The following is a 26,985-nucleotide window of genomic DNA, read 5'->3' as shown; positions in this document are numbered from 1 at the left end:
CGCCCCGCCACGGCTGACGCACACGCCCGCACACACACATACACATACACACACGCATGCATATGCACAAACACACATGCACACACACATACATGCATATACATATATAGACACAAACACAAACATCCACCCACACCCGCACGCATGCATATATATATATATATATATATATATATATATATATATATATATATATATATATATAGATATATATATATATATAGTCATGCATTCACACAGAGATATATTATCATACATATCCTATTTTATTCAAGTAAATACGGAAACAGTTCAACAATTTCACAAAGACGAGTACACAGAAGTCCCCGTCATCACAAATTTGAGGGCAATTGTTGTGGGCACAATGTCCGTGCAGCCGTTGCTGATCCTGATGCACGCGGTCATATTCAGAGGCAAGCATATAGAGGGATAGAATGAAAGACACTCACATACATAGAGACACACAGGCGTGACACACACACACTCACACACACACACACACACACACACACACATGCACACACACACACATGCACACACACAAACACACACACACACACACACAGCGCCGGGTGCGAGACGTTGACTGATGGAACGGTGTGCGTGGCTGATCGAGCGAACCCTGCATTACCTGAACCACAACTCAAGTGTAACACCTCAGGAATGTTTGATGAACTTTTATTTTACACCTCACTAATTCTGCAGGATTGCATTGATCTCTGTCTACTATGATTACTCAGGTGAGTCTGTCCCAGGCGCCTGAAAGTCACACACTGTAACAAATCTCATCACCGCATGAGCAGTAACAATGCATATAGAAACAGCTTACTCCTCATACACACATTTTATATATATATATATATATATATATATATATATATATATATATATATATATATATATAAAATACACACGCATATACATACATATGTATGTACACACATACACATATATATATATATATATATATATATATGTATATATATATATATGTAGGTTTATACCGGTATAATAAAATGTTTTTATATATATGCATATATAAATTCATATAAATTAATATTTTATAATATAAATGCATATATATATATTCTTAATATTTAAAAAAAAGTATAAGACCTTCAAAAAGTTGCACCTATACCAACATGTTGAAACCTTCCCAACACTTAACTCCTTCCTCTCCTGTTGCAAACAATCAAAACATTGCCCAAAACATCCCAGGTGCCGAGGCTTTGCGATGGGAGACAGGTTCTTTATGCAGACCCTGAAAATGCTATTCTAGCCACAGACTGCTCTCTGTCAGCTCCACAGACCGCTCTCTGTCAGCTCCACAGATAATGGCGAGGAGATGAACGAGGAGCTGGGCGGCGAAGGACCCCCCTATGCCCACTCACAGCCCTTAAGCCCCCCCCCACCCCCCCCCCCCCCCCCCCCCCCCCCCTGCCCCCCACTGACATGAGCAATGGTGGCCGGCGCTGACAGCATCTCAGAGACATATTGTAGTTTATTTTGTCGCCCGGGCATGCCATCTGTGCCATTCCAATGGAGGGTGTGTGTTCAGCAAGGGAGTGTGAGAGAGTGTGTGTGTGTGTGGGGGGGGGGGGGGGAACAGAGAGGAAAAGGGAGAGAGAGAAACAGAGGGGAGAGAGAGAGAATGAGAGAAAAAGACGATGAAAGAAAGAGGCAAGAGAGGGAGAGAAAGAAAGAGAGGGAGAGAAACAGAGAACCAGATGAGAGACGAAGAGAGAGAGATAGAGAGAGAGAGAGAGAGAGAGAGAGAGAGAGAGAGAGAGAGAGAGAGAGAGGGAGAGAGAGAGAAAGAAACAGACGAGGAGAGAGAGAGAGGGAGCATGGCTGCCGGTCCCTCAGTAGCTCTGCAGCCACGGCAGGTCATTAGTCAAATTGCCTAATGAGAGAGAATACAAATGGCCCCCCTACCCTGACAGGAGGAATTTTGGAGGTGTCAGGCTCCTGACCCATGCTATGAGAACAGATGATAGTAAGTTTCTATTTCCAGAGTCTTTAATGACTACGGCTCTGTAAAACCCATTCTTTCCCTTTTATCTTTTTATATTCCCCTCTCCCCCTTCCAGATCCCCGGAACAGCAAAGTTTGAATATTCATTCAGTGTGTTAAAATTCTTAGTATTTTTTATTAAAATGTTTACTGCACATTCAATTCACATTTAAAAGTATGTATAACGTCAGAATAGAAAAATATACAATGCTCTCTGAATATCTATTTCCATTACATTACATTATTATTTGGCTTTCTGATTGCTGCATAATAGTAAATTCCCCGTCTGTGTGTGTTGACTGCAGACATATCTCTCATAAAATCCTTGTTTGACAGCTAGACAGGAATTGCAGTTATACACACACAAATAGAACCGTTTCAATGCTATGTTTAGGAAGGTGGGACATTTGCGACTTATACCATTGTAATAGTACTGTAACTTCTATTCCAACTATACATATATCTATGAAAATATATAAACATACAGAAGATATTTAATAATTAATTCATGTAATATTTTGACAATATTTTTGTTTGACAATATTATACTACAACAACTGCACTGCTACTACTACTACTACTACTTTGAATTATATGCCATTATTAAAACCCTATTATTTTAACCAATTTTTTTTGTTAATTATTTTATGGATTGCTAAAGATAAATAACTGACATTCACTCTGACTGAAATAAACTACTGGGTTTGCTCATTAACAAATGCATCTCATTAAAAACGAAAATAAAAATATATATTCTTACGGTTTGTAAGTATGAGGAGAGCATTCCACTCATTTCTCCGTCTATGACATTTGGCCCTTGAAAAGAGCCAGGGCCCCTATAGGGCCTTGTTAGGCCCCGGCCCACGCTGCATCCTGAGAGTGGGCACAAGCGGCGACCCCTACGGTGATTTGGCCCCACACTCTCCTCCTGTCAACTTACCTAAAGGAGCCCTGCGCTTTATCCCTTCTCCCCCTACACCCCACACACGGTATGGCAGCAAAGTAAGGCTAGGCTAGCTAATGCTACGCGCTAATGCAATAATACTGAAAATAATTATCAGTTTCCGTCGTAAAGTTAAACTCTTGACAATTAATCACGTATAACCAATGTGAGTGTTGTCAATAGCTAAACTATTGGATATAAATAAAGAACGTATACACGTGAACTGTATACCAAAGACAACCGTCCGCGTAGTCCATGAGTCATTTTTCTTGTTTTGTTGAAACAGCACAAGTGCCCATACGATACTGCCCACGCATTAGCATTAATGGGAGAGCTATTCTTGAACACAGCCACTGCGAGCCCTCGTGAAATTAAATGGACAATAAGACTTTAATCAGCAGCACAATGTGTTCTCAGACGCTGCCATGGCACCACCACCGATCCCCAGCTGTGGTTGCTAGTAAATGCACGGTTAGAGGGTGTATGTATGCGTGTGTGTGTGTGTATGTGTGTGTGTGAGTGTGTGCGTGCGTGTGTGTGTGCGTCTGAGCGAGTGTGTGTGTGTGTGTATGTGCGTGTAAATGGGGTATACGCCTCTCTGGACAAGTGTAAAAGCTGGCAGAGGGTTGACAGTAAATTGCATGTGCCGGATGGGACACAGCAGAAGGCACAATTACACAAATCCCCTCTTAATTAGCGGTTCTGTGGGCAAACTAACGCGTAATGATGTGAGGGATGTGGCGAGCCCCAGAAATCCTAACAAGAAACACTCGGCAACACTCAGCTGGGGGTCACGTGACCCCCCTCCCCCCCTCCCCGCACACACACACACACACACACAGGCCGGAGGGGAGGGCCGGGGTGTGTGGGATACATGATGTATATGTGCAGAGGGAGGATCCGTCCCCCTGCTGCCCGGTGCTCTCTGAACCTGCAGCCCCCTCCCGGCCTGCGGACGGTGGGGGGTGGGGGCCATCAGGAGCAGCAGGCCTCTGGGTGCCGTTGTTATTGAGTTCTCGGGGCGACCCAGTACCGGGCCATGTAAAGTGGCACCTCACACGGTGAATAATGAACTGTGCCAGAGCGGAAGCAAGGACGGGAGGGGGGGGGTGACAGCCAAAGAGGCCTCCCTGGCAGCCGCTAACCTGGGTATCCACCAATTCATCATCCCCCAGAACCAATCTACCAATGCCGTGTAACCATTTGTCATTAATTATGCTAATAAGGAAACCATCTCTTTCTATCCGGATGAAACAGGCGAGTGATATTAGTCCAGGGCACTTCATATCTCCGTGTGTGGTCGGTCTGGTACGGGCTGGGGGAGGGGCCTTGAACTTCAGGGCATAGGGTGTGTCTGTTTGTGGAGGGTGGTGGTGGTGCTGGTGGGGGTGAGGGTAGTGGTAGTGGTGGAGGTGGCTGTGGGGTTGGTGGAGTTGTTTGAGTTGCTGGTGGTGGTGGTGGTGGCAGAGGGGTTGGAGGTGGTGGTGGTGGAGGTGGTGGTGGTGGTGGTGGGGGTGGTGGTGGTGGGGGTGGTGGTGGTGGTGGTGCGGTTTGTGTAAAGAAAATGACTGCACAATAGAGTGGAGTTCAATGGTAGACCCACAAGAAATAAACATAGGAGTCAAAACCACAAGGAAACTGTTTGGGCCTCCACACGTGATACAAGCACCTTGTTTTCCTGAAGACGCCCCTACTGTCTGCAGCTGACCCTGGGGCTCTGCTCTGGGCCAGCCCCCCTGTTCCACACACCTTCTGGAAGCCCCAGATGCCCTGTCTCCGAAAGAAGTATATTTCCAGGATCTCATTGTGTTTCTGAATCACTCCACAGTATGTATTAGAAGATCATTAATTACAAACCTAACTAGTCAGCAGAGCCATTAAAAGATATTTAAGGCATATTTGACCATAAATCTCCTTAAACTATATTTAATGACTGGGTTTTTCTCTTTTTTCTTTTGGGGTGTGAAATATTTTTTTATCAAGTTGTAATTAGATGTGTGATAACAAAGCCCTGCTGTACATGGGGCAAATGAGGCGGCGGCGACAGGGCTATCCATTGAGAGGGTCCACGTCTGGACCCTCACACTAATAGAACATCAGCGCCGTCCCAGCGATGGATGCAGAACCGTGAGGGATGAGACTTCACCGTCCAGCCTGGCCTGCAGATTGGAACTGCCTTCTCTTTTTTTCTTGCATTGTTAATGAGATCCACAGCGTAATTTGGAGCCGAAACCCAGAAAGGCCATCATAATGGAGGGGTTTAAACTCTTACTGTATGGAGACTGATACTGGCACCTAGATTGCTGTATGGTTGCGTTAAATGTGATGGGGTTTTCTGTTGGATTTGAACCCACAAAAATATAACAATTCAAACGGGATCAATGTTCTTTTAAAAGTTTTAACTATGTTGTGTCATCGTTTGCATCTGTCCAACTCTTTGATAGCCATTAAAATATAAAACTTCAAAACGTGTTTCAGAGCTTTCTCCAGCGCCCTGACGCGAGCGCTGGCATCACTTCAAACGTCAACCTCGCTTTCTGAGAAAACCCCTGCTCCATCTCAGAGCGACGGAACGGCCGTAAATCAGCACCTCCCTCATAACACCTCCATCAATGATTCATCCAGCCGTTTAGTGGATGCAGAACCCAGCGTTTGGAGAGTCGTGGTGTGGAACCCAGGCTGCAGTGGCACCGCAACACCACTGCTGAGTAATCTAATCAGCCACCAGAGGAGAGAGAGAGAGAGGGAGGCACAACTTAACACAATAATAACTTCAGGGATACTCGGCCATCCAGGGCTGTGTTTTTTTTCTCTCTTTTTTAATGCTTCAGCCTAAAGAGAAGCGCCTCATGTGAAAATATAGCTATGGTCCCCACGGTTGCCGCGGCGATGCCGGAGCATCGGAGATCCATCAGGCGTGGAGATAAGCAGCGGCGGCGGCGGCTAGCCCCAGCCTCCTCACGCCCGCCCGGCCGCTGAACATCACGGGGGCGGAGATAAGATGGAACTTTTGTTTGAAACCTGATGAGAAGCCTCTTAATGAAAGTGCCGGGCCAAAAATAATCTTTTTTCTTCCATGTGAGTCAATCAGAAAAACGTGTCGATGGAGGGTGGGTGGGGGTAGGGGGGGGCGGCAGGAGAGAAAGAAAGAAAGAAAAGTAATTTTGCATAATCAGCGAGCGCCATCTGGAACAATTAACCAAATTCCACAGAACTCAAAGGATCAGTCATATTGGCTTATTAAAGATCCAGAATTATACAAGTAATAAATCCTTGCAAAGAGGAGCCGTGCCGCTGCCTGTCATGACTATTTTAACTTCAAATACAGTGGAATATTTGATAAGGCAGAAAAGAGGAGATTAATATATGCAAATTATGTCGAGCATTTAAAAGCCCCCCCAACAACTGTCTCTCTTTTTTTTCCTCCTCTTATTACGGGGGGCTTTATGTTTTATTCATACACCAACTCACCTGTCATTTCATAAGCTATAATATTATGGGGGTATTATTAAACAGCATAAAGTGGTGGTTTAATTGGAAAGCTCTGTTGCATTTTCCAATTATTTGCGGCAAATTAAAAGCAGATGCACATAGTTTAATAGGAATTCTTATATTGTTCTCTTCAAAAATAGAACAAAAATCATTGTCATCCTGCCAGGATGTTTTGCAAACCCGAGTCTTCCGCTCACCCCCACCCCACCTCCCCTCAGAAAGATGAACTGTCTAGCGGCTGTTAATTGAAGTTCTTTTAATGGATAGGGAAATAATTGCTCTTCATATTACGTTAGATCGGTGGGGGCCAATGTCAGGATTTCTTTTTGATTAATGCAATAGATATGTTAATGTATTACTTATTATTAGGTTTACTCTTTTTATCAGCGGGACGTCTGCCAGATCCCATATGTCGTTGACAAGGCAATAACGAAGGGAGGCGCCAGCTCGTCTTAATACTGTACATTGTTATCGGGATACTGTACATCGGCACAATGCCAATTTGATCCATGCAAACAACATTGTTTAAAGGCTGATTTTAAAAGTCGAAGTTCAGCAGTAATTACACCGCGGCGTCACCTGGCGCTCTGTCAGTGAATTGACAACAGGCCTAATTGGCAAAACAACTTGTCGGGGATCAAACAAATTCCAAAAAAAAAAAAAGAAAGAAATCCCATAACTCTTCAAATGAGCCCAACTGTCAAGTGAGAGAGGGGGGCTGCACAAATAAACGTGAATTAGTTTTTAATATTCTGGTAATAAATGTCAAGGCACCTGCGCATCACATTTGAACATGATGTGACTGGCGATGACAGATTTCCCAGACATGTTGCCTCTCCGCCCGCGACTCCCTTCTCTTTCTGTACGAGTGTGTGTTGGGCTTTTTTGTTTTGTTGCAAAGTGACGGAAGGTTTAATCAAGGAAGCAGGTAATTCATCAATCCTAAAGAAGGTGCCTGTACTACCCTGACAGAGCGCACATGGTTTTAGACCAACTCGAACCAGGCCAGCTGTCAAGCACACACACACACACACACGCAGCCGCACACACACACACACACCGCCGCACACACATACGCACACGCGCAGTCACACTAAACCAGACACACTCTTATTCAATGGTGCACACACACACACACACACACACACACACACACACACACACACACACACACGCACACACACAGACACGCACACACCAAAACACAGAAGCAGAGTCGCACCGACATACAATCACACACACAAACACACACACACAGACGTACCAAGCTAACAATTAACACAAATAGGCTCTTTTTTACAGGCTCACACGTAGTCTGCAGGCCATCACATTGCTAATGAAGGGTTGTTACATCCACTCAGGTTCTCACTGTGGGGCCCAATGTTGACTAGTCACACCAAGTCAGGCTGTTAAGGAAGTAGGGCTAACTTTTTCAGAACAATAGAAACTTAAAACAAACACACTCCCACACGATCACACACACACACAAACACACCCACAAGCATGCAAACACACACAATATGTCCAGGTCAAATTTGAATACCATGAAGTAGTCAGAGTCTTGAAAAAAAAAGAAGAAAAAAAGCTCAAGATCAAAACAACTCAAAATAATAATAATAATAATAATAATAATAATAATAATAATAATAATAATAATAATGATAATACAACACGATCAACACGATTAATCTCAGTGGAGTTATGTAGCGGGGCATTAACTACAATCCGGTGTCATGTGGCAGATGCCCAGCCACCGGGCTGTGGCGTACTCACTGAACACTGTACAGTCTGTCACCGAGCAACACCAGCCCAGCGCTCCGGCCTCCGCTCGCAGAGCAGGAGGAGCCATCGCCACATGGTGTCTCTCTCCAGCTGAACAACAACTGTTCGCCTCATTTAGCCTGTCTGGAGCTCTCCCTCTCCCCCTCTCTCCCGCCTACGTAGCCCTCCCTCCCTTCCTCACTCAGCCAACTCCTGACTGCACAGGGCTGGTCCGGAATAGCTAGAAGATCCGCTCCCAGAACAATACTTTTTTTTTGCGTTTGAAAAGGAAAAGGAAGGCCGGAGAACCTTGACTTCAGACAGGAAGAGTGGATCTGAGAGGATCTCGTCTCGGATGCAGAGCGTGTGGTTAAAACGTGAGTCTGTCTGCGTGGCGGCTGATGAATTATCGTTGACTGGGCGCTAAATGTTCTCCTGAGCAGGAACGCTGAACTTCTGCTGAGCTGCCTTCACTCAGATGCGCATCTGTGGCGGAATCTGGAGGTGCTACCGGATGCTGTCATCTCTCCCAGGTTCCGTCTGCACGCGCCAGAGCGGACAGACCAGTTGATAAAGTCACAGCTCAATGTCGCTGAGCGGGCTGTAGCTAGGATGATTGGTTCACTATTCAAACTTCAAACGAGTTTGAATAGAATTGAATTAAGGTGCATAATGTTTCCCACAGAGATAGTAGAGGACGAGGAAAGTTCTTACCTGACAAGGCGTAGGACCCGCTGGTCTGATGCTCAAAGTACGGCCTGGTAGCTGGGCTGGGGAGACAGACACAAAGAGACAAAGCAATATGGCGCATGCTCATTTTTCTCATAAGGAAACAATGCAACAATGTGACCGAAAGACATAAAAATTTAAATTATATTAAACAAATGTAAACATAATAAGTCATAGTGTCAGGCAAGATTCTTACCAGATGTTACCAGCAGCTTTACCAGTAAAATAACGGACTGAATGTTACAGAGGTAAAACCAAACACAACATAAATCAAGATATTGTGTTTTTTTACTGAGGAGTAATTGCAGAGAAGAGTCTGTCTTCACCATAACCATTTTCCTTCCTCTGTATTACAGAAGAAGAAAAAAAGACCCTGAAATCCACTTGTGGGCATCCGGAGATAACAAAGCAGATACTATTGATATCCTCATCAATCCCCCCATCATGAATCACACCATGTGACTCAACCCCACTGATCAATAAATCCACCGCGAGCAAGACAACAACACTGAGAGCTTTAAGAGGGTCTGCATAATGTCACTCGCTAGCGGTAATATACACTGTTAGAAAAGATGATGCAATGCATTCAAAAGCCGCGTTAGTCTGGGAACACCACCGGAGACTCAGTACACCCAGACTGGTGGAGCTGCTAAACCAAGCTTCAGATGATCTCCAAGAGAAATAAAAGAAAAGAGGGTTTTATAAAGTTTGCGAGCAAAGTTCGCTGGTTGAAATAAAACATGTCTTTGCTATGTCAACTCCCTTTTTTTTAATGGGGAAAGGTAAAATGTCAGCTTTGCATATTACGGTAGTTGTGACTTTCTTCACCTTATCTCTTTGGGATGAGATAAATAAATGAAATAACTTCCATCAAGAGCCATAAAACACGATCCCTGACAGCTTGTGGTATTTATGAGCCTGGGTCTCAAACTCAGATTTATTTGCGATGAATAGGTCGACTTCCCTCTCTCCTCATTTGCATCGGCACTTGGCCATGTTAAGCGTAGGCCAATGGTGAATTTTTAAAAGGCTGGCATCAATCTTGTGGAAAGGGCTGCCTCCTCTGAGGAAGACCTCGCAGAAAGGTGGGCTCCCTTCCTAGGAGCGAAAAGGTAGTGATACTTCTGAACCAGATGAACTAGAGGCCTATTTAGGATAGGAATATTCCAGGTGTTTACATATAAGCCATTGTCTTTTATGGCCGTTTCTTCAGCACCTTGGTCAACCAATTGCTGTTTTTAGTGTGCTATAATGAACTTGAACTTCTATATACTTGAAGAACACACGTAAAATAAACATATTCACAATTTGTATTACATTCCATACAACGTACACCTAAAATGTTAAAACGAGCAAAGGCAGTTGAAGTGAAGCCGTGAATCTGGAGACTTGGAAACTAAAACACTTCTCTACTCAGCCTCCGTAGGGCTACAATGCCCATCTGGCGGAAACAAAAAACTGTCTCAATCCAAATGTGTTGATTCCTAAATACAATTTTAGCAGCACTGGGTGAGGGTAACATATGGCAAATCAATTACAAGACTAATTCTTGAAACAAAAAACATGGCAAGTGCATTCCTAATCAAGAGGAGTGCCTGAGCTGCTGTAAGTTTTGACAACAATTAATCCTCATTCCCGGCAAGGAGGGCCATATTGACACCTATTTCTAATTTGAATATTCAATTATAACGTGGTGCACCTCATCAAATTACAACAGAACTGGGAACATGGCCTAAAAGATTTAAGTAATTACAACTCTGATAAGGAAGTCGTTTGGTCCCATAAAGGCTGTACCATGGTTAAAATACAATTACTTGGGCTGTGCAACCCGAGGAAGACTGTTCAGTCATCAAGAGTCGTCAAGAGTCTATCGTTACAACGCGAAATTTTCCATCTAATGTTTCAACCAGTCAAATAAGATGGATTCATTCTCTTATTGAGGAAACAGAGGATGACGGCTTACGATTCACACAAAGAGAAACCTGGTTTGAGACATGAGTGTTGAGACTCAGGGGATAGTAAGGGGAGGGGAGGAGATGAGGACAGGAGAAGAGGTAGAGGGAGTAGCAACACAGAGACGATGTGAGAGAAACAGTAGCTGGGAGATAAAGAGGGAGAGGGAGAGCAGGAGAGGGAGAGAGAGAGGGGGAGAGAGAGAGAGAAAAAGAGGGAGAGAGAGAGAGAGAGAGGGAGAGAGAGAGAGAGAGAGAGAGAAAGGGAGAGAGCGAGAGAAAGGGAGAGAGAGAGTGTGCTGGGATTGCTTGTTTTGACACATCTCGCCCCTTCCCGTGACAACGACTCTACACCGCCCTCCATGTGCCAAGTGTGCTGCTTTGTGGGTGCTACTTTCCCACCCATCATTACACTGCGTTAAGATGGTGGGTGTCAGGTGTTGAAAAGACGGCCTTTTCTGAAGACGCCGGTGGTAGATCCTCCAGCGCCTCTCGGCACATCAGACCCGTCTTGATCACCATTTTTGATTCAGTGGCGTCGGCGTTCGGCATCGTTTAGCTTGCTGTGGCGTTGTTAGAAAACGACAAAATAATGAAGGAGTAAACTCAGTCTCTTACTGTACATTTAGCCTGTCAGGCGGCGCACCGACAGCCACACACACACTGGGAGCTTTCTTTACTCCTCTCCCTCCTCCCCGAGGGTGTGGGAGTGTTGTGGCGCGGAGGTTGAGGCAGCGGGGAATGACGGGAGACACAATAGCTCACAGGGTGCGCCGCCAAACAGTCACATGAGGCAGGGCCATGCAAGATGCATAGATATGCCAAAGCCGTGCTGATGACTTTTCTATTATACAAATGCAAGCGCACACACACACAAATGCGCACAAACACACAAACACATTCACACACACCTCGTTTTGGGTGTTTAGTATATATATTTTGCCTTTTTAGCATTTCAACAGCCAAACATTTGATAAAAAAAAAGGCGTATCGTGTTTACAGAACTCTTGTTTTAAGAGAAACGTCAAAACCTTCAGTCCGAGACAGATTCTTTTTTTTTGCAATATTAGCACAAGGCTAATTTATGCTACGAGTCGCCATATCGGTTGAATATCTTCCTCAGATATGACAGTTTGATCAGCAGGTCCAATGGCGTGGTTGGCCATGTGGTAATCTAAAGGACAGTTGGACAGAATCAAAAAATTGTTTTTGCGGGAAGATGATATTTGGTATTACATTTCTCGAACACATACACATATTAAAAACTACTCAAACTGTAGATTACTTTAGTGTTGCCGAAATGTTTGTTTGTTTATTGTATTGCTTACATATTAGTTTCCACAGAGAACATGAAAACATTTCATAAGCTCCAGTTGCCATGCAACTGTATCCAGGGTCGTCCGGGTCTGGACCCACACATCATGACCGGCCCAGCCACGCCTCAGGCCACTTCAAATCTGAGAGGGCTCACCGCCGGGTTCAGAATGATAAGGCTCATTAAAAATGTACACATTATTGACTGTATTTAAAAACATCTTTCCCTCTGAACTGCAAAGGGTACTTAAATTTAAGAGCGCTACTCTCCAGTGGCCATAAAGTTGTTATAGATAGCCCAAAGGAGACTTTTCTTTATGGTGAACGATCACATTTGAATAAAGACCTGCCCTGCCACACCACAGTGACAGTCTAGTATCGACAGCCATAGTTCCCTCCCGGAGCCCTCAGTCACAACGTGAGAACCTGTGCATGCCCAGGCCGGTGGGGAAAGAATCAGAGCAAATTCTTACTGAGCAGGAAGAATGCAGATGAAGAAGGAAAATATCCGTTTTCATCCAGGCTAGCAAGGAGTATCTACTGGCCACAGCCTTCCCCTTAGTTTGTCTGAGCATTAAAGACGTTAAGGAGTAAAAGAAGAAGGCTTTAGCTGTCATGAATTTGAATATTAATTCCAAAAAAAAAAAAAGAGAAAAGGGGAGCGTATGATCTCAGCAGGCATCGGGCGGGGGGCTTGGCGGGTGCTTGCGGGGGCTGGAGGTGGGTGGGTTTGCTTAGAGGTGCAATTTATTCCATCCCCCCGACCTCGCAACAACATGAACGTGAGGCTTCCAAAGGAGCGGAGGATTACTGGGTACTGAGAAGGCGTGCTGCCTACAAGCTCGGACCGTCTCCCATAGGCAAACACCGATATTCACAAATCAGCAGTTCTACAAAAGCATCTTCTCTTTGAACTTGTGGTTCTTCTAATCTCTCATCTCTCATCCAGCCGAGTTGCACATGTTTGAACGGAGTCCATGAACACGCTCTATCTCACTCCGACCATCTCCTGCCTTGGCTTGTGCTATGAAGAGCGTCTTTCCTTTTCACAATTTGACTCCCGACCTGACGGAGAGATTCCTACTTCTGTCTGAACCAACCCGTACCCATGCCAAAACCTCTCCCTCTCTCCCCCCTCTCTCCCCCCCTCTCTCTCTCCCCCTCTCTCCCTCTCCCCCCCCTCTCTCTCTCCCCCTCTCTCCCTCTCCCTCCCTCCTCTCTCTCTCTCTCTCTCTCTCTCTCTCTCTCTCTCTCTATCTCTCTCCCCATCCCTCTCTCCCTCCCACCCTCTGCAGTGCCAACGCCACACCTAAGGAGTCTCGATTGTTTATTTACAATTTGCCGTGGAAATCCCCCAGCCCCGTGCGATGGGATAAATAATGGAGCTGTTTGATCTGGATGCGCTACAAAGGCCTGCAAGTTCTCGCTGAGCCCCAGGCGGAGCAACATTGAACAAGTGTGCCCCCGTGTGTGTGTGTGTGTGTGTGTGTGTGTGTGTGTGTGTGTGTGTGTGTGTGTGTGTGTGTGTGTGTGTGTGTGTGTGTGTGTGCGTGTGTGTGTGTGCCCGTGTGTGCATGTGCATAGAAAGTTAGAAAGGGCCTCTGAGCTCTCCTCCCTTCCTCTGCATCTGTGTCTCCCTCTCCAGGCCATGCAGCTCTTCCTTTTCCTTCCCCCCCCCCCTCCCCCCCCCCCCCCTCCTGTCCCGGTATCGCCTCCAGGGAGCTCTGTAGGAATCGCAGGAGTTTAGCCCTCATTGAACTCTGCCTCTGGTTGAGGGGTCCCTGGTCTCGTCCTCCCGTCTCCTCAGTGTGCCCCTGCCACCGGTGTCTGGTCCAGGCGCAACCTTTTACAACAGATCACCGCCCGAAGAGGGCCAGAGCAATACCTGTGTCGGGGCTGCTCTGGGTGCCATTAAACCGACACATTATATTGGAAGGGGGAAATATGAGACTGAGGGAACCGGCGCAGCAACAGAAGGAACACGGAGGGAAGGAGAAGAGAAGGGGTTAATCTGTCGCCCTTTATTCTTACCTTGCTGTGCTGGTTTGGGTTTTATTGGCGACTGAAGGCAAGCCCCTCTGTGTCGGAGGAAGATCTCCGGCACTGTACCATATGCTCATATTGTTCAACTCACTGTGGGAAACACACATCTGACTGTTAATCCCAGTGATATCTCATTGTTAAGAGTTTCATCATCCAATATATGTACTTTGGCGGACACTTTTCAACAGCGTATAACAATACTGGTAGGATGGGATTCATCTGAGCATGGTTGGGACCAGTGGGAGTAGAACCCCTAACCCTGGCTTTGTAGATGCCTTGCTCCATCAGTTCTGCTAGACAGAGCCATTCAATGATCATTTGATATTGTTTAGCCTCCCCCTTACCCCGTACCCCCCCCCACACACCCCTCTTGCGTGCTATGAACATCCTTACGGTACCGGCAGCAATATAAGTAAATTGCTTTGGATAGATACGTCTTCTGAATATTTCTGCCGTAATCGAAATGTCAATTTTATCCAAGACCACGCAGAAACAATGCTCTTTGAACATCGCTTGATGATGGACGATACGCAATCAAGGACCAACCAACTCACCCGATACAGGTGTAGTGAGTACGGGGGAGCTTGGACCGGCCCATGACCTTGATGTCATAGAGAACCGTCTGGGCCGAAGCACGCGGGCAGACCTTCACACAGAGCCTCCTCTTCCTCAGCGCAGGCTCCTCTAACGAAGCAGGGGCACAGATCAGACAATTTTTTGCGTGATGATAAAGATTAAGGTATTTTCTCAACATGCAAGATGGCCCCTGATCGTCTCTTCTGGAAGTCATCGCTGCCTTGATTCTTTAATTTTGACTCCTGAATATTTTTTTAATTAGCATTGAATTCTTCTTCCATGTTCTAGTTTGCTCAGGAGCAGGTAAGGGCGAGGCGTCTCGTTGAAGGAGGGGTTGTAGACAGGAAGGCTGACTATGGGATTGAACCCAGACTTGATGGACTGGGAATCAAACCCCCTAGCCGCTAGGCTATCCCATAAGCAATCTAATATGTTACAATATTTTTGCTGGATGACTTGCTTGGATTAAAAGAAAATAGCCACAGAATCCACGTGCATTATTATAACCTTAATCATTTCAGTAGGTAAAAATGACAGAGGCAAGTGAACCCTCTATCAGCCATAGTGCACAACAGGGATTTCAAAGCTGGATACTCCAGATAGGATCTCATACATAATGTCAGAGGGATACATTAAACATGGATTCTCACAAAGTAATAAAACATTAAATAACACCATGGCCAAACAAAACAATCTCTTTTGTTCGTTCTGGTACAAAAACACAAAACATTACCATGCTATATATTGCGTTCGTGCAGTGCTCATTTATTTCCTCTGCAAAGCCGGGAAGTGTAGTGCAAATGATAATAAAAATAATAAATAATCTGTCCTTACTCCCCGCCAAAATATTATTACGTTTCCAAGGCGTGGATGAGGACGGGCAGCAGCAGGAGGAGGAGTGTGAATACATAGCACTCAAAAAGCACTAAAGCATTGGGGAATGCATTTCATTAATATTAGATAACCCCTATCCACTCGTCCTCTCCTCAAATAAATACATAAATAAATAAGCCCCTCATAAAGAAAAGCACAGCTCCAGCTGAGATAAACAATGACTCATGATTCTCTTCCCTCTTGTACCTCCGGGGCAAAATGTTTATTTTATTCCCACAGACTACCATAAATTAAGCTAACCTGCACCAATAAAACATTCACTATCTCAAGCAAAGCTGCCCTGAAGGACCGCAACCATAAGCTTATTCCAGAGGCAGAACACAGCAGACAAAAGAAACGCAGCTCAGAAGATGAAAGGCAGAAAAAGGCGGGTGTGCTTGTGTTGTTTTGTGTTGTTTGTGGTGTTTGTGATGTTTGCTTACTGGTGTCCAACGTTTCCAGGACAGGCGTGAAGCCCATTGGCATGGCATCTCGGAGGTCAATGAACTTCATGTCCACAACAACACTGTCTTGCTTTGCTCCGAGGGAGAAAAAGAGAGAGAGAGAGGTATCATTTAAAATGATATCCAGAAACGTCCACATGAAATATATAAGTTCTTTACAGTGTGACGTATGATGGTAGCGTATGTAAACAGAATGCATGAACATAGTTCATAATACTGATCTCAATAGTAAATTGTAATAATATACTTTTTACAACCTTGTTGAAACAATGTGATGAAAATCCATTTTTAAATCACATCTTTAAAAACTGAAAGGACAACTTCCATTCTTAAGTGGCCCCTTCAGTTTATTTAAATTGTATTTATAGTTTTTATATTGACTTAAAAAGGAATATGGATACATATCATTGCTTTGCATGGAACAGTACTGTAGCTCTATCTTCTTTCATTCTTCCATATTTTACTATAAATATTCGGAATAGTGTACCATCATAATGTGACAAAGGAAGGCATCTCTCCCGACCTAGAGCGCCAGGAATCACAACTTATTTACTCGCTTGCCATATATCCAGGGGCTAATTCTGCTGAATCTGTTTTTGTCGTACACAATTAGAATTGAGGCGTCATTGATTGGCAGACAAAATAGCCTTTGTTGATGGCTCTGTCATGTTACATCTGTGTCAGCACATTGAGAACAATGCCGACATGAATTTAAAAAAACATACACAGGTAATGGAGGGAGGCTATTGGTTGAGCTTTATTCGTAACAGAGAGAGAGAGGCCATGAAGTAAATAAGTATTATAAATAATATCTATGAAAGACCATGAAAGAAGAATCATTCAGATTTTTTTTATATTACTACTCATGCGCTAATTATTATACACACAAAAGAAAACAGTACATAGTTGATACTATATTCAATTTTATAGTTAAGTATTATGACTGAGATATGAGTTCTTTAAATGTTTGTAGTGGGGAATATAGCGATGAATTCATTATTATTACTGAAATAATGCTATCTAGGCATAGATGGATCTTGCATCATCAGATGCAACATATAAATAGCAGACCTAACCAGATGGGCTTTAGACGTGTAATTTCCATTAAGAGAGACTAGTTAAACTGAAATAAAAATGTAATCGCTTGAGATATCTCTGAAGAATCCCAGGTTACAATTTGAATAACAACCAACACTATTCTCAGGAGGATACAAAACGTAACGAAGTTAAATCCCCAAAAAGGTATTATTCGTTAAGGGGGCAGAAATTTGAAGACATAACACTTTTGTTTGAGTGCTGGGTTCCCATATTGCAGATCCTGACATGACTTTAGCCCTTGCAGAAGCAAAACACCAAACCCCACCATACAGGTGTTGGAGAAACGCTGTTGCTGGGAGAAAGAAGAAGTTTCCATCTGCACATACGTTTTTTCTGGTGAAACAGAGATAGCGGGTGACCTTGGATTTGAATAAGCCGTCCTTCCACAGGTCTGCATCTCCGCCATCTGTTGTTTGTGCAACCTATGTGAAAAAACAGAAGAAGAGGAGAAAAAATAGAAGGCAACACATGGAGAAAAAACTGCGGTGCATAAGGTGGGATAAAGTTAATGTATGTGCGCCACGAGCATGTTGCTTTCCTGCCTTTTCTCCTACCATACGCTAGACTTAATTAAGGCTTGCCAGCACCACTGCTCCATCTCATTAGTGCTCTGTGTGGGTAAAGGAGTCTCAGCCTCCACCAAAAAGGTGGCTAAAAATACTGTCCCCCAGGGGCCAGGCTGATTAAAGATGCCCGACAAAGATCTGCTCTAATAAGGAAAAAATCCCAAACTTGTTTTTTTTTTGCTTCTGTGGGAAAGCAGGGATTATATTTGGCATGAATATGAGGGAGATCTTAAAACTCTACTGTATCCGCTGAGCATCTGCCAAAGGGTCACATCTTGTTTGGGGTCTGTCGTTTGTTTGTGTTAACTTCGAAACCATCAGCAAGTACAACTGACGATAACGTGCCAATGAACAATAAGAATATATTAACACCGAAAATAATGTGCCCATGGATGACACAAACCCCTGTTTGTAGTTTGTCTTTGTTGCGTCAGTGGAGGTTGAGATGGAGAGAGAATATAGCTCATCGATAGCACATTTAGTGATTGCATTTTGCAAGTCAAACTAAAGGTCTCATACATCATTCCTCAAGAATGACAAAGCAAAAACATATCCTGCCCTCGGATCCACATAGAGACTCCTCCATCGTTTTAGCAAATACGCCCGATTGGAACGTCATGTTCCATTGGCCATCACGGGCCAATCCCCTAAATAACTGCCAGGCTTATTTTCTAAGGGGATCTTTTACAAAGAGGAGTCAATCTAATGAGGTTCATTCAAATGAAGAAGTCATGGATCTCCGCACCCACCCACACACATTACTACCCCCCCCTGCTTGACAATAATGATGAATGACCCCCACAGTGTCTGGGTATTGCGTGGGGGGGGGGGGGGGGGGGGGGGGATTCATGGCATGGAGAGACTCATGCAAAACCACCACTGACTAGATGGGATGAGCAGGAGAGGAGGGGCAGGTGGGGGATGCAGGGGGAGAGAGAGGAAGATGGATAGATAACAGAGAGAGAGAGAAAAAGAGAGAGAGAGAGAGAGACAGAGAGACAGAGACACACAGAAGGAGGCAGAGAGAAAGATAAAGGCAGTGAGACTCAAAAAGGAGAGAGAGAGAGAGAGAGGGAAGAAAAGAGAGCGAGATCGCAGGCTCCCCCAATGGGAGTGCCGTGAGAGGCGTCCCAGAAGGAAACCAATACATCATCAGCCTCGCTCTCTCCACTACAAGACAAGCCGTCTCGGCCACTTTTTCCAGGTCAGTAGCCAGCGCATCCTGTCAGAGTAAACAAAGGGCTGGCTGGGTGAAACCTAAAGTCAAGTTGAGGGCTAACGAGGGCAGGGTCCTCTGAAAAGGCACCTCAGGCGTCATCCTGCCAGTGCGGGCAGCCAAGGTGCGACGCCGCTCGCATGTGAATCACCCACCAACTGCTCAGACGCCGCCCCGAGGCACCGGCTCAAAATCAACCGGGAAAAAAAATGTAATAAATAAAAGGTAGGGACAGGGGGACGGTGGGAAGGAGGGACGGGGGACAGGGGGGATGTTGAGGGGGGGGCTTGTGTTTACAAGTCCTTTCCTTTTTTTTTTTACTATCGAGATGACTACAACGCTGAAGGACAACAAGATACATAGAGAGAAGATGTTAAGGCGTCGAGCGATGATGGCGCGAGGGCAGGGCTGTATGCATATTCCCAGACGGGCCGTCTAACCCCGAGTTCCACGACTGCTGCGTTGAAGGAGATCCAAAGGCTGCTCTAGGTCAAAGTGTTTAACGAGGATCACGTCGAGGAAGAATTAATGTCTGTGCCTAGTAGACACACTCCCTCTTCTGGTCATATCACAAGGAGCTGTGATGAATAACTGTAGCACTGACGGCCCTTCCACACTGCAGAAGCTAGCCTGGTACAGTACCCATAGCATCCGACCTGCAGCACCTTATGGCTCTCAATCAAGAACTCATTTAGAGCAAATAAAACAAAAAATATTTACCAGTCCACAGAGTCACACAGAGATATCATTGGTTGGTTACTTTAGAAGGCAACTTATTTTAAAGCATATCTGATATCTGATAAATGGCAACTTTACACCTGCATTAATTGAAATAAGACAGCAATTCTACCTTTTTAACTAGTTACATAATAAGAACAACAAAAAACAGATGAATCATCCCAAATATTATTTAGTAGAAGCGATAGCAGAGTATTGATGAGTATGCTTGGATGAGCAACATCCAACACCAAGCAGGAGAGAGACCAAATGTCATAACAAATCACATTCAGATCCCTAATAACTACTTCTTCAAATAAACTTGTGTTATGGTAATGAATTCATGTCAAATACCCAGCTGGATTTGAATTATACACACAGACACAAACATATACACACACACACACACACGCACGCACACGCACGCACACACACACACACACACACACACACACACACACACACACACACACACACACACACACACACACACACACACACACACACACACACACACACACACGCACGCACACACACACACACACACACACACACAGGCACACACACACACAGACACCCCTGTGCAGCCCTACCAGGGCGTGTGGGCTGTGTAGATGTGTCTGCCCGGGATGTTTGACGTGGGGAGGGGTGGTTGGCAGTGGCTCGGTGAAGCTCCATCCCAGTGGAGGGTGTTTGATCACAGCCTCTGCTCTCTAGCGTACAAACAACCTGCTCACGTTCAGAGATTTGATCACACTTTAGGAGGCAGCAAAAGAGGGAATCAGCCGCCTTTATGCACTGTATTAAGAGTATGGATCAACGTCTATTTCAAGTCTACATACACTCAATCCTTTAAGAAAATATGAAATGCAATATTGGTTTTCGGATGAACATATCCATATCTGTCTTCTATCGTAGAAGTTCATGCCGTCTTTTGCATCCAGTTTGTTGGTGGAAAATATTAGGATAATATTTTATGGATTCATTTATTAATATTTTATTTTTAATAAATAAATGAAAGTTACGCTGGAGCTACAATGATATCTAGTACACAAAACCACTGAGGTTTAATAAGTAGGGCAGTTTTGTATCAAATTGCCTGTAACTCCCTTTGCATCTACATATGTTTTTCCACAGGTGCATAGAAATGGTCAAGAAGACGAAGATTATACTACTGAGACAAAGGAATTGCACGAGGTTCTGTATAGTCAAATGTGAGCCATAATGTCTCATGTATTGTGTCAGTCGTCGCTTAACTTTCAGATAGCATTTAACTCGGCACGCTTTGAGAGAGACAGAATCTCACACTTCCTTTGTGTAACACTTTTATTTTCACGCCATGGCCCTGCTTTACAGAGGTGTCATAGCAGGATAAACAGGGCTGGAGCTCATGCCATTCATTCATGGGAGTGCTGGATTTAGGCATGCCAGCTTCCCAGCAGGCCTATAGACAAATCTAGTCGAGCGCACATCCAATACCCACACTGGGATTTCATCATCCCTAACAGACTCCACATGTAGGCTAAGTAGTGTGTTATAACACTGTTTGTACCTGGATATTATATAGATGTTAACATAATCATATTTACTAATTCCCTGCTGGATTAGAAAATGATACACAAAAAAAGTCAGATACAAGGCTTGAACACAGAACCTAAATTATATTAATGTTGCATTGTGCCAAGAGTAAACAAGATTTATCAACAATCTCCAGTAAACACCGGTTTCCAACCTCATTTCCAAGTGTGTATTACAAGGGAACAATTGTGAACACACTTTTGTTCCAAGCCCTGCAGAACATGCACAGTGTTCTGCACATCAAACTGCCACGCATAGTGCAGAGCTGGAGCACAGAAGCAGGCAGGAAGTCTGGTGGGGAATCTCTTTGTTTGTCAGTCTACCATGTGGTGTGTGTTTAGCTTCCCTGCCAGTGGCTCCATTTCCATGCCAGCCTGCCATCATCTGCCAGCTTACAATAAACAGGGTTTGTAGGTCGGAGCACCATGGGAAATGAAGGAAAAAGAATGGAGAAGCAGGAGGAAGAGGAAGGGGGTTTAGGAAGCTCCTCTCCATACGTGGACCTGAGCCAGGACAGAGAAAATTATATTCATTCCCTTTTGGGGACACTTTTACCCAACACGTCTCACGATACTGTTCGTAGACTCAGACGTTGATAGCATTTGGTCAACGTTTACAGGTGTAACGTTCTCTTAATTTATTCCATCTCCACTCCTCTACTCTCTACCATGACCCAGATATCCTTAGTCTTGCGTAACTTGTTATGCTAGCAATACCATTTCCAATGAGTCTAAATGCAAAATGGCAGTTGAAAGCGATGGGCATCTGCTGAGGATCATTAAATCTTAGCCTCTGGTGAGTCAAAGAATGTCTTAATATGAATAAATACATTTGGGAAGAGGAACTCTGAAAATCATCAAAGTAAACTTAATAAATAAGTAATTATATGTTGCTACTGAACAAATAGTAATCCCTTTAAATGCTGCCAACAATATGGCTGTGTTGGATTGTACAAATATGTTCTTTGTGTTTTATTATGTCATTTAACGTGAGAAAAACATGAATACATCAATTATTACAAAGCTCAATCCCTCAAATTACTACATCGCTGTGAAGCATATCTTTAATGCAGTGTTTGACTAGAAGGTCGACTCACAACTTGGTAGCCATCAGGGACCTTGTGCAGCGATGCGACCACCCCCACAGACCCAATGGGCTCTGGCAGGTCTGGGCTTCTGCTCGGATCCAGCGTGTCAGACATATGGGGGGGGACTGTAAATACAGTAACCATACTTCAGCATCCCTATGCCTAATGCAATCAGAACATGAATGAATGTGCTGAAACGTAGCAAGGTAGTGCAGGACTGAGGGAGTCGGCTTTCATTTGCATATGTTTTACAAAAGAATAGAACATCCCTGCTGTTGGCGTAAGAAGCCATCACTCGTCATGCAGAGGTGAGGTTAATGTTAATGCCGGTTCTAAGTCAATTGAGGGAGAGTGAACACATAGGCTGCATCCTGGTGGTTCCCCCCTCACTAAGACTATTAGAACTCCACAGTAATGACTTCTGCCTTATTATGCTCCGGAAGAAAGAAGGGCTTTCTAATCCTTGGCCGGATGATAAGTGAGACCAACGACGAAAAAACATTTGGAGACCACTCCATGACTTCACCAAATACAAATTAGTAGAAGTGATCACATATTTGCAAGGAAATACCAATCAATTGCTATCTATTCCTGTCCAGGGGAATTTTAGCTTAATGGGTATGCAAGCCTTTAATAGGCTAAGTGGTTTCCAAAGGTTCCTCTCCACTTTTATTAGATTACTTTAAAGCACCCAGCTGACAAAGTTGCTGCACTTAATCTTGATGTTTACAGAATCTATTGCAATTAAGCTGATCAAATTAAAGGATAATTTATACAACAAACAGCAATTTGTTAAGCAAAATGCTGGATAGTTTTACGTATTCAGACAAAACTGAAAAACAAATGAGCAAGAATGAATTATACTTTTTGGAGTGTTAACTTGCAATTCTGTAATATAAAATTAACTATCAACTGTTGTCAAGCATATATGATTATTCCAACGTTAATTGTTAACGTTATTCCTTCAATAACGTTGCACACAAATAAATGTCAATGAATAATAAAATGTTCATTTTACTAAGGTTTAACAAAAAATAAAAGATTTCCACATGTGAACACAGCAAATGAGTCAACTCATTAATGACAATATAAAATGGCCTAGGTGGGACACTGTGCTCCGACCCAATGAATAAATGTCTGTTAACTCCCTAACGTTACTCATATACATTTACACAGACAATGCAGTCAGATGAGAATCATACTTATCGTTATTCTGTTGACTTTTAAAAGCCGTCTTGTTTTGAGTGAACAATCAACTTCTGATATAGACTCTGGACTTCGACACCTTTCCAGGGAAACATTTCCGGATCATTTGTGTCGCGTGAGCAAATATTAACTTTGCAGGTTCAAAGCCCGCCCGATGATGACGCCACGATAGCATTTTAGAACAACGTCTTTGACGTCATATTATTGTTAATCGCTTAAACATATTCAATTAAATTCAATTGCTACATTTCATTTCAAAGAACACTAACATGTGGCGAAATTGGCTATACTGCTGCCTTTTACCTTCAACTGTATGTTTTATTCATTCATGCCCATTCTGTAGATTATTTAACTTAACTTCTGCTATGTTGTAGGCTACTGCAAGTGTCATAAGCTGAATTATGGGCCAATTGATAAAAAGTGAATTTCACAGATTTGCTAGTATACTAATAACACAGTTACATTATATGACCTAAGCCTCATTATTATGCATAAACAGCAATTTATTATATTCATTGTAAATAACATGCATAGCACAGACATATATTTCACAACGTATGCTAATATAGGTAATAATTGAGGTTAACATTGGTGGGCAGATTGAAAAATAATGCTAGGCTTAATAGCTGATTGTATCACACTTTCTTTTTAATTTTCTTTACAGATGTGCTCTGTTGTGATAGTTGACTTCTCGCTGTTGATCTCCAAACCGCTCCGCCATGGAGGTGTTGACATCCAGCTAATGCATCCATGCTCACCTTCTGCCGAAATCAAGGCACTGCGGAAAGTCTTCATGTGTCAAAGCTCAAAAAAGGAAAAAAAGCGCATCTGGCTGTGAGCAATGAAGCACCTGCTGAAGTAATCGTCTAATTATGGAATAGGTGAGGACACACTCATTGGAAGTCTTGAGATGTCAGCAACACATGATAACAACTGTGAAAGGCATCAGCGATTGCAGTGTTTTTGAGGTGAGGTGAGGTGTGTGTGATGCACGTGACAGTCTGTTGTGTGTATATGTGTGTGTTTGTGTGTGTGTGTGTGTGTGTGTGTGTGTGTGTGTGTGTGTGTGTGTGTGTGTGTGTGTGTGTGTGTGTGTGTGTGTGTGTGCGTGTGTGTGTGTGTGTGTGGGGGGGGGTCTCTTAACTCTTAATCCTTACTGGTCAAGAGTACACTTTAGGTCTCACCACACAGATAAGGTCACCAAGGCATGAGAATGCTTGCAGACATACACACACAAGGGGCATGCACAAGCATACAAACACAAACAAAAGCACACACACACACACACACACACACACACACACACACACACACACACACACACACACACACACGCACACACACACACACACACACAAGATACACTTGAGCATGTCATTGTGAATTCAAAATACAATGCATTTATGAGTAGTATCATATCTGTTCATGTTCCACTGAAAACGATGGCTACCCCGAATAGCATAACAGCAGCATGAACCAAACAGCAGCATAATGCCACGGACTAAATTATGCCTCAAGTGAATCTCTTCACACCCGAACCGGTCGGAACAGCAAAAGGTTTTCTTTTCACGTGTAAAGGTCATTCAGTGTGGTTTGTAATGGGGCTGACACCCGTCTGGGGACGGAAGATGGAGATTTCCTGTGTTACCACCCCGAGAGTAATAATATCCCTATCTCAACTTGGGAAATCTACTCTGGCCCAATGTCCCCATCACCCGCATGAGCCTATTATGGGCTGTGTAGAAATCTGCAGGTCTCATTTTCAGATATGACCCCCCCCCCCCCCCCCCCCTCCCTCGCCACTCTCTCCTCTTGTCTGTGCACATAAAAAAACCCTGTGTCTTCTGAATAGCTTATAATAACACACTTTAAGGAGCCCGCGCTTACCGGCCCCACAGGACGCCGCTTCGCAAGGCTTTATAATATCCATGCTTTGTGCAATTAAAGGTCACCTGCTCTAGTCTCATTGCTGCCATGTCTGCTCCCCAACCCAGGAACAAAAATACAGCCAGACCCAGGGTGGCTTTTAATATAATTGGAGTTGTTGTTTTGGTCATCTGTTTTTTTTTTTTTTGAATGGCCATTTAAGTTCATGGTGTATGACTCCCATCTATGCACAGCACTCAGCTCCACTTAATCCGATTTTCCACTGTTTTGCACAAAAAAAACACTTTTAAATGTATCTTCTAATCAAATGATTTATTTCAATGTGTAAAAAAAATGTATGTGCATATGAATTGTATATTTCCAGTACAATGAGTTATTGCAATATATATACAGTGATATCAACTCGTATTCCCCAAGTTCACTGTGTCCAGTGAAAGTCACATGAAATTGTTAGCCTCCAGTGATGCGCGCAGTGACATTTTATACGGCCTCCCCTTTGACCTGCCTCCGCATCTCTCTCCCTCATAATTGTAACCTGACATCACATGCATGGTCGTGCGCATGCACATGCACAATATGTCATAAAATAGTGTCATAAAAACACACACATATGCATGGACAAATAAATACCCGCACACTCAAACACGCGCAACCACCCACCAACACACACACACACACACACACACACGCACGCACACACACACACACACACACACACACACACACACACACACACACACACACACACACACACACACGTCCCCCGTCTGTTGGAGAGTCTGGCCTGCTCCGACTGACTGCGCCTCAGTGCCCTTGTGCAGTGGTGAGCCAGTTGTGCCTTCCCCCATTGCTATGAATGCCACCATCTGGTGTGCCACGTGGACATCATAATCTCCCCTTAATTACATTAGCAGTGCAATCAGTTACTGCATTACAAGGCCGGGCGAAGAGCTTTTAAATCTTGGAGGAAATCATAAATAATTGCACTAAGTACCCGGCGCCAGATGTGCGTGCCAACTTGGCTGGCATGAGATAAATAGTAACCTCGGCAACGGTGTTCAATATCGTATCAGCAAACATTTTTTGGACGGTCTCACCCCTGGCCCCCCACCTTGTCCTCTTGCTCCTGTTGCGCTGTCCCTTACGCTACACTTTTGTTCTTTGCCATTTGGGTGCTTTCACCTTGGTGGGATGGGGGTGTGGGACAGAGACTGCACGGAAAGGGACCTGTTGCTGTGGGGGTGAGGCAGCCCCACAGTGGCCTACCCCCGTATATAGCGTTTAGTAAACTTTCACGTAAGCTTTCATGTAAATTCCGTATTCCGTATAAATACGTTGTTTGTGTGAGATGTGTGGTGTGTGTGTGTGTTTATCTGTCTCTTTGTTTGAGAGATTGTTTATCTGCCGTGTGTGTGTCTGTGTGTGTCTGTGTGTGTGTGTGTGTGTGTGTGTGTGTAAGTGCATCTTGGT

The 26,985-nt window shown here is 44.1% G+C and overlaps 1 protein-coding gene across 1 annotated transcript in view; it reads right to left on the bottom strand.

The window, feature by feature from the left end:
• Positions 1-22,536, bottom strand: part of LOC307088018 (multivesicular body subunit 12B-like) — a gene marked incomplete at both ends in the record, with an annotated part of 31,966 nt that extends 9,430 nt beyond the window's left edge. The window contains 6 exons of the mRNA XM_079753766.1: positions 8,924-8,979; positions 14,236-14,337; positions 14,802-14,931; positions 16,140-16,230; positions 17,585-17,680; positions 22,432-22,536. Of these exons, the coding sequence (XP_079609892.1) occupies positions 8,924-8,979; positions 14,236-14,337; positions 14,802-14,931; positions 16,140-16,230; positions 17,585-17,680; positions 22,432-22,536 (580 nt within the window). The remainder of the gene's footprint in view (positions 1-8,923; positions 8,980-14,235; positions 14,338-14,801; positions 14,932-16,139; positions 16,231-17,584; positions 17,681-22,431) is intronic.
• Positions 22,537-26,985: the final 4,449 nt, after the last annotated feature.

The sequence above is a fragment of the Pollachius pollachius genome (assembly GCF_949987615.1).
Source record: "Pollachius pollachius genome assembly, chromosome: 1".
NCBI lineage: Eukaryota > Metazoa > Chordata > Actinopteri > Gadiformes > Gadidae > Pollachius > Pollachius pollachius.
This window is presented reverse-complemented; position numbering and strand designations above follow the sequence as displayed.